At 42.1% G+C, this 8,341-nt stretch overlaps 1 protein-coding gene across 1 annotated transcript in view; it reads left to right on the plus strand.

The window, feature by feature from the left end:
• Window positions 1-2,333, plus strand: part of dab1a (DAB adaptor protein 1a) — a 383,120-nt gene extending 380,787 nt beyond the window's left edge. Inside the window, exon 28 of the mRNA XM_072274548.1 lies at window positions 1,884-2,333. Within this exon, the coding sequence (XP_072130649.1) occupies window positions 1,884-2,038 (155 nt within the window). The 3' untranslated portion in view covers window positions 2,039-2,333. The remainder of the gene's footprint in view (window positions 1-1,883) is intronic.
• Window positions 2,334-8,341: the final 6,008 nt, after the last annotated feature.

The following is an 8,341-nucleotide window of genomic DNA, read 5'->3' on the forward strand; positions in this document are numbered from 1 at the left end:
TGAACATGTTATTTTTACTGGAACTCAGTGGCAGTCGTCATACAATAAGAAAAATGGAAAACGATCGATTCCCCATTAAAAAAAGAGGGAAAATGTAGATTTAGGACTGTCTTATGTACAGGGTATTTTACTGAGAGGCTCCCTCATAAAGAGCTGATAATCAAGTTTGTTCAAATGATCTCCCTTAATGGTGATGGAAAGGACAGAGCCTACGGAAGTTGAGCAGGTCACTCAGTGCAACTTCAGCACTTCTGCACTGAAGTACCAAAATACATGAAAATTTGGCAGTTGTTAGTTTGTGGGAATTAATTGTAATTAGTTGAAAATACAACATAAAATAGTACAGACCTGAGCAGGCCATTTGCCCCACGATGTTGTACTGATTCATTGCGAATATTCCCTGCCTGTTTATTAGTATTACTACTGCCCCTTGTGACCTATCCCAGGCACCCAGCACCTTCTGTGTTTTAAAAAAAAAACTGATCTTTGTTGCACCTTTAAACCTCTCCTCTCTGACCTTAAAAACATGTTCTCTGCTGTTTCACATTTCAACCCTGGGGAAAAGATTCTGACTGCTTATCCCATTTATGCCTCCCATAATCTTGAAAAAACTTATCCGACCTCCCCTCAGTCTTGGACCTCTAAGGAGAACAAACCAAGTTTGTCCAAACTTTCCTGATAGCTCATACCCTCTAATCCAGTAAACATCCTCATAAACCTTTGGACCTTTTCCACAGTTTCCACGTTCCCTATAATGAGAACAACCAAAACTGTGCAGGATATGCCAAGTGTAGTCTGATTAAAATTTTATATAACTGCAGTTTGACTTCATCACCCATACCAACAAAGGCAAGCATTGTATACATCTTCCTTGGTACCTTATCCACTTGTGTAGCCACTTCCAGTGAACTATGGATCTGGACTCCAAGATCCGCGCCCCCCCAGCCTCAACAACATTAAGGAGTCTACTATTAACTGTGTACTTTCTCCTCCTACAATGCAATACCTCACACTTGCCTAGATTAAATCCATCTGCCAGTCTGTGTCCTTAATTGTAACGGATCGATATCCCACTTCAACCTCTGGTAATTTTCTACACAACTCCAAATACAAACATGCAATTTACACTAGATTCCATACATCTTTATCTTCTGAATGAAGCTACTATAAGGGACCTTGTTAAATGCCTAACTAAATAATGTAATGCCTACTGCCTTAACCTCATCAAGTTCCTTTGTTAATTCCTCAATAAAGTTTATAAAGCATGCCCTGACCGATACAAACCTTATTGTGCTTTTGCTGACTGCTGCTAAGTAGGCCATGCCTTTCCAAATGTGCATAAATCCTGTCAGTTAGTATCTTCTCCAATAGCTTCCCCACAACTAATTTGATGCTTAGTGGCCTATAATTACCTAAAATTTGCCTATTTCCCTTCTAGAAGAAAAACACAACATTTGCTACTCCCCAGCCCTCCAGGACCTCACCTGTTGCTAGAGAGGGCAAGAAAGGTCCTTGTCAAAGCCCCAGAAATTTCTTCACTCGCTTCTTTCAAAAGTATGTCATTATATGCTATCAGGACCTGGGGACTTATCCACCTTAAGGTTTTTTCAGAAGACTCAGCACTGCCTCTTCCTTAATCTCAAAATGGGCCTCAGTACCTCCTTCTACAGCTGGATTTGCACTGACTGTGATGACATCCTCATCACACTCAGTGCAAATTGGAAATAACATCTCCTCCTCACTGACGATCAACACCAGCGCACCTCAAACGTGTATGCTTAGCCCACTCCATACTCGCTCTAATATCTTCTATTTATGAGTGTTTGTTTTTTCAAATTTCTATTATTCAAACTCACAGTAAAGACTATTTCTTCATGTTTCAGATGTGGCTGTTGACGGCAAGTGGAGCTGCTGGTCTCCATGGTCTCAATGTGTAAACAGAGAAAGAAAGAGGACCCGGCAGTGTAATAATCCTCCCCCAGAAAATGGTGGCCAAATGTGTGTAGGGGACAATCAGCACATAACACCATGTTACTAAAGAAATGCCCGTCTCTTTCGGCCTGGTTTTGAACTTCAAATCTGAGTTCAAAAATTAATTCCACTGATCTATAATTTTGCATGAAGGGATATCTTAATTCAATATTAACAGAACCTGTAAAATTACATATAAAGCTGGTTAATTGTAATGGCCTTTACAAGACAGTTAAACAGAATTAGTTAATTTCTGAAAAATACTTTATACTTATACTTTATACTTTATTGTCGCCAAACAATTGATACTACAACGTACAATGATCGTAGCGATATTTGAATAATAAATGGCTTTCTTCCTCTTTCATGAATATTTATATTTCCATACACTAGCTCATTAAGCCATGATTTCAAGTGAATTCAAGTCAAGGGCTTTTGAGGTGTGTTCTCTATTCAACTGGAATATTCTGCCAAGTAACGACCATGCATTAGATAGGTATACACAGGAGCAACAGCCAGTAACATAAGAAAAAACAATAAAATTATGTAGACTTTGTGTGTGATGATGATGATCCTGTTACTACTTTGAAGAAATTTTAATAAGGCAACTTGCAGATAAATAAATGTATGGAAGCAGTTTTTTAGGCAGTTGCTTGAGACCGAGAATGACTTTTAGTTGGTACTGAGATGGCTAATGAGGCAAGTACAGGAACATCAGCTGATGTGTTTTCATCAACCTCTCAAAACACTTCAGCACTGTGGATATAAGTGCTAGTGGGCAATACTCATTGAGGCAGGTCACCATGCTGTTCTTGGGCACCAGTATAATTGAAGCCTGCTTGAAGCAGGTGGGTACCTCACACTGCTGAAGTGAGAGGTTAAATATCTCAGTGAACACACCAGCCAGCTAATCAGCACAGGTCTTTAGTGTGTGGCCAGGTACTCTGTCTGGTCCGAAAGTTTTTGTCAAATCACCTTCAGAGTCAGAGTGAGACATAACACTTGGTGGTTACGACCATTTTATTAAGTGTAACAAGAATGAAGAATGAACAAGGAAAAGTACAAAGAAGTTTTGGTCATTTCAGACTAAAGATAAACAAAATTCCAGTGATAACAATTAATTTACTAAATAGACAGATTCAAGTGGCATTTCACTTGCAAGACCATAATCTGTGCAGATTGGTAATAAAACCACTGACAATCAACACTGATGCACCTCAGTGATGTGTACTTAGCCCATGCTCTACCTCTCCATACCAATCTCTTTCTGGCTAAGTACAGTTCAAATGCCACCTTTAAATTTGCTGATGATACAACCATTGTTGGCAGAATCTCAGATGGAGATGAGAAAGCATACAGGAGCAAGCTTTACCAGCTAGTGGAGTGGTGTCGCAGCAACAACCTGGCACTCAACGTCAGTAAGACCATAGAGCTGATTGTGGACTTCAGGAAGGGTAAGAAGAGGGAACACGAACCAGTCCTCACAGAGGGATCAGAAGTGGAGAGAGAAAGCTATTTTCAAGTTCCTGGGTGTCACTATCTCTGAGGATCTAACCTGGTCCCAATGTATGCAGTCTTAAAGAAGCCAAGACAGTGGCTATGTTTCATTAGGAGTTTGAGGAGATTTGGTTTGTCACCTAAAACATTTGAAAACTACAGATGTACCATAGAGAGCATTCTGACAGGCTGCATCACCGCTTGGTATGGAGTGGAGGTGGGGGGGGGGGTGCGGGTGGCTTTTGCACAGAATCAAAAGAAGCTACAGAAAGTTGTAAAATTAGTCAGCTCCATCATGGGTTACTAGCCTCCGTAGTGTCCAAGATATTTTCAAGGAGCAGTGTCTCAGAAAAGCGGCGTCCATTACTAAGGACCTCCATCACTCAGGACATATACTCTTCTCATTGTTACTGTCAGGCAGGAGGTAGAGAAGCCCGAAGACACACACTCAGTGGTTCAGGAGCAGCTTCTTCCTCTCTGCTATATGATTTCTGAATGAATATTGAACCCATGAACACTACCTCACTTTTTTAAAATTATTTCTGTTCTTGCACTATTTTTAATGTAACTGCTTAATATACATATAATATACTTACTGTAATTCTTTTTTTTCTATACCTATTATGTATTGCATTGTACTGCTGTCACTAACTTAACAAATTTCACGACATATGCCGGAGATATTAAACCTGATTCTGATTCAAATGCAGAAAAACTGGAAAACCTCTAAAATTAGCTATTCTACAATTTCTGGAAGATTCACCGAACAATTACATGTATATTGATTTATTTATTTTATTTTATTTAGAGATATAACACAAAAGCGGCCTTTCCAGACCAACAAGCTGTCCCTCCCAACAACACACGTATTTAACCTTACTGCAATCAAAGGACAATTTACAAGCCCAATTAACCTACTAAACAATATGCCTTTGGTCTGTGGGAGGAAGCAGGAGCACCCGGAGAAAACCCATACATTAACGGGAAGAACAGATGGAACCAGAATTGAACGTGATGCTGTCAAAGCTTGGGGCGTCAGAGTTCCGTGTTCAATTCTGGCATCCTCTGTAGGAACATTTGTACATTCTTCCCGTGTGCGCATGGGTTTCCTCCAGATGCTCTGGTTTCCTCCCACAGTCCAAAGATGTACAGGTTAGTAGGTTAATTGGTCATTGTAAATTGTTCCGTGATTAGGCTAGTGCTATTAGTCTGTGAGCCAGTAGGGTTGGTCGGTACCATCTGAGGAGAATAATGATTTTTGGCAAGGTATACATCTCTAGACTTAGAAAATATGTGATAGCATTGCACCAGTGGTAGCTTTATTACTTCAAATAAGTAATCACTTTTTGTATATATTCCATATTAACATCAATACAGCAGAAAATGTTACCCCGACCCCCAAAAGGTAAAAAACCTCATTTGGAGAGATTTCTGGAATCTTATCAATGTCATGATATTTTCCATGTTGTTGTATCAGATCAAAACAATCTTAAGCTTTTGTCATAGCATATAGAATTACAGTGCAATAATTCAAATGTGGGGTTCTGCACAGCCATAACTTAGGCCCCATTTGGTTGTAAAATAAATATATTTAATCAAAGACTAATTTCCATACTTTCATAAAATATTAATAATCATAATAATTTTCCAAGTCTTGCACGTCTTCCACATCTTCATCTGAACTTTCCACACTCTCTGAGGTGGATGCCTGGTTCTCACAGTCTGCCAGTCTACACATGTCAGTACACCTAAGGCCATTTACAACACACATACATCTTGAGAGTGAACATTTTTTTGGACAGTTACAGGCCAGTGGATCCAGGATGGTATCGGGTGCTGGCTGGCCTTCCATCCAGTGCACCACTAACTGTTCAGCTTCCTCTTCTCTCTCCATCTTCCATCCTCTGCCAACAGGGCTTGGCACTTGTGGGTCCTTCTCTGAACATCTTCTCCATATACCAGCCTGGTAGTTGGCTCACTGTGCATGTTTTGTTAAGCAGTCCTTGCAATGGTGAAAGTTGATGACTTTCGATTTCACCTTTTTTGGCACAGAAAAGGTGATACCTGAGCTCATTGACCTTGGTGGTTGATGTTTTTCGGGCATACAGGAGACATGTAAATGCCTCCAGTTTGTCCATCAGTTCTGGGGAGAGGTCCCATTCCTGACCCAACTCTAAGAATGTGTCCTGAGTTTCCCTGTTGCTGGTCAGAAGTTTTAGGGCACTTGTCTTCCCTTTACCTGCAAAAGCGCCTACAGTGTCATATGCTGTATACGTGTGCAACCCGATGACAGCCCTACAAACCTCTATGTCAACAGTGGCAGCAACCTTCCTACATAGACATAGAATAGTACAGCACAGTACAGGCCCTTCGGCCCACAATGTTGTGCCAACCCTCAAACCCTGCCTCCCATATAAGCCCCCACCTTAGATTCCTCCATATACCTGTCTAGTAGTCCCTTAAATTTCACTAGTGTATCTGCCTCCACCACTGACTCAGGCAGTGCATTCCACGCACCAACCACTCTCTGAGTACAAAACCTTACTCTAATATCCCCCTTGAACTTCCCACCCCTTACCTTAAAGCCATGTCCTCTTGTATTGAGCAGTGGTGCCCTGGGGAAGAGGCGCTGGCTATCCACTCTATCTATTCCTCTTATTATCTTGTATACCTCTATCATGTCTCCTCTCATCCTCCTTCTCTCCAAAGAGTAAAGCCCTAGCTCCCTTAATCTCTGATCATAATGCATACTTTCTAAACCAGGCAGCATCCTAGTAAATCTCCTCTGTACCCTTTCCAATGCTTCCACATCCTTCCTATAGTGAGGTGACCAGAACTGGACACAATACTCCAAGTGTGGCCTAAGCAGAGTTTTATAGAGCTGCATCATTACATCGCGACTCTTAAATTCTATCCCTCGACTTATGAAAGCTAACACCCCATAAGCTTTCTTAACTACCCTATCCACCTGAGAGGCAGCTTTCAGGGATCTGTGGACATGTACCCCGAGATCCCTCTGCTCCTCCACACCGCCAAGTATCCTGACATTTACTTTGTACTCTGCCTTGGAGTTTGTCCTTCCAAAATGTACCACCTCACACTTCTCCGGGTTGAACTCCAGCTGCCACTTCTCAGCCCACTTCTGCATCCTATCAATGTCTCTCTGCAATCTTTGACAATCCTCTACACTATCTACAACCACCAACCTTTGTGTTGTCTGCAAACTTGCCAACCCACCCTTCTACCCCAACATCCAGGTCGTTAATAAAAAATCACGAAAAGTAGTGGTCCCAGAACAGATCCTTGTGGGACACCAGTAGTCACAATCCTCCAATCTGAATGTACTCCCTCCACCACCACCCTCTGCCTTCTGCAGGCAAGCCAATTCTGAATCCACCTGGCCAAACTTCCCTGGATCCCATGCCTTCTAACTTTCTGAATAAGCCTACCGTGTGGAACCTTGTCAAATGCCTTACTAAAATCCATATAGATCACATCTACTACACTACCCTCATCTATATGCCTGGTCACCTCCTCAAAGAACTCTATCAGGCTTGTTAGACACGATCTGCCCTTCACAAAGCCATGCTGACTGTCCCTGATCAAACCATGATTCTCTAAATGCCTATAGATCCTATCTCTAAGAATCTTTTCCAACAGCTTTCCCACCACAGACGTAAGGCTCACTGGTCTATAATTACCCGGACTATCCCTACTACCTTTTTTGAACAAGGGAACAACATTCGCCTCCCTTCAATCCTCCGGTACCATTCCCATGGACAATGAGGACATAAAGATCCTAGCCAGAGGCTCAGCAATCTCTTCTCTCGCCTCGTGGAGCAGCCTGGAGAATATTCCGTCAGGCCCCGGGGACTTATCTGTCCTAATGTATTTTAACAACTCCAACACCTCCTCTCCCTTAATATCAGCATGCTCCAGAACATCAACCTCACTCATATTGTCCTCACCATCATCAAGTTCCCTCTCATTGGTGAATACCGAAAAGAAGTATTCATTGTGGACCTCACTCACTTCCACAGCCTCCAGGCACAACTTCCCACCTTTATCTCTAATCGGTCCTACCTTCACTCCTGTCATCCTTTTTCTCTTCACATAATTGAAGAATGCCTTGGGGTTTTCCTTTACCCTACTCGCCAAGACCTTCTCATGCCCCCTCCTTGATCTTCTCAGCCCCTTCTTAAGCTCCTTTCTTGCTTCCCTATATTCCTCAATAGACCCATCTGATCCTTGCTTCCTAAACCTCATGTATGCTGCCTTCTTCCTCCTGACTAGATTTTCCACCTCACTTGTCACCCATGGTTCCTTCACCCTACCATTCTTTATCTTCCTCACCGGGACAAATTTATCCCTTACATCCCGCAAGAGATCTCTAAACATCAACCACATGTCCATAGTACATTTCCCTGCAAAAACATCATCCCAATTCACACCCGCAAGTTCTAGCCTTATAGCCTCATAATTTGCCTTTCCCCAATTAAAAATTTTCCTGTCCTCTTTGATTCTATCCTTTTCCATGATAATTATAAAGGCCAGGGAGTGGTGGTCACTGTCCCCTAGATGCTCACCCACTGAGAGGTCTGTGACCTGACCTGGTTCATTACCTAGTACTAGATCTAGTATGGCGTTTCCCCTGGTCGGCCTATCCACATACTGTGACAGGAATCCATCCTGGACACACTTAACAAATTCTGCCCCATCTAAACCCTTGGAACTAATCAGGTGCCAATCAATATTAGGGAAGTTAAAGTCACCCATGATAACAACCCTGTTATTTTTGCACCTTTCCAAAATCTGCCTCCCAATCTGCTCCTCCGTATCTCTGCTGCTACCAAGGGGCCTATAGAATACCCCC

This window comes from Mobula birostris, chromosome 12, assembly GCF_030028105.1.
Source record: "Mobula birostris isolate sMobBir1 chromosome 12, sMobBir1.hap1, whole genome shotgun sequence".
Lineage (NCBI taxonomy): Eukaryota > Metazoa > Chordata > Chondrichthyes > Myliobatiformes > Myliobatidae > Mobula > Mobula birostris.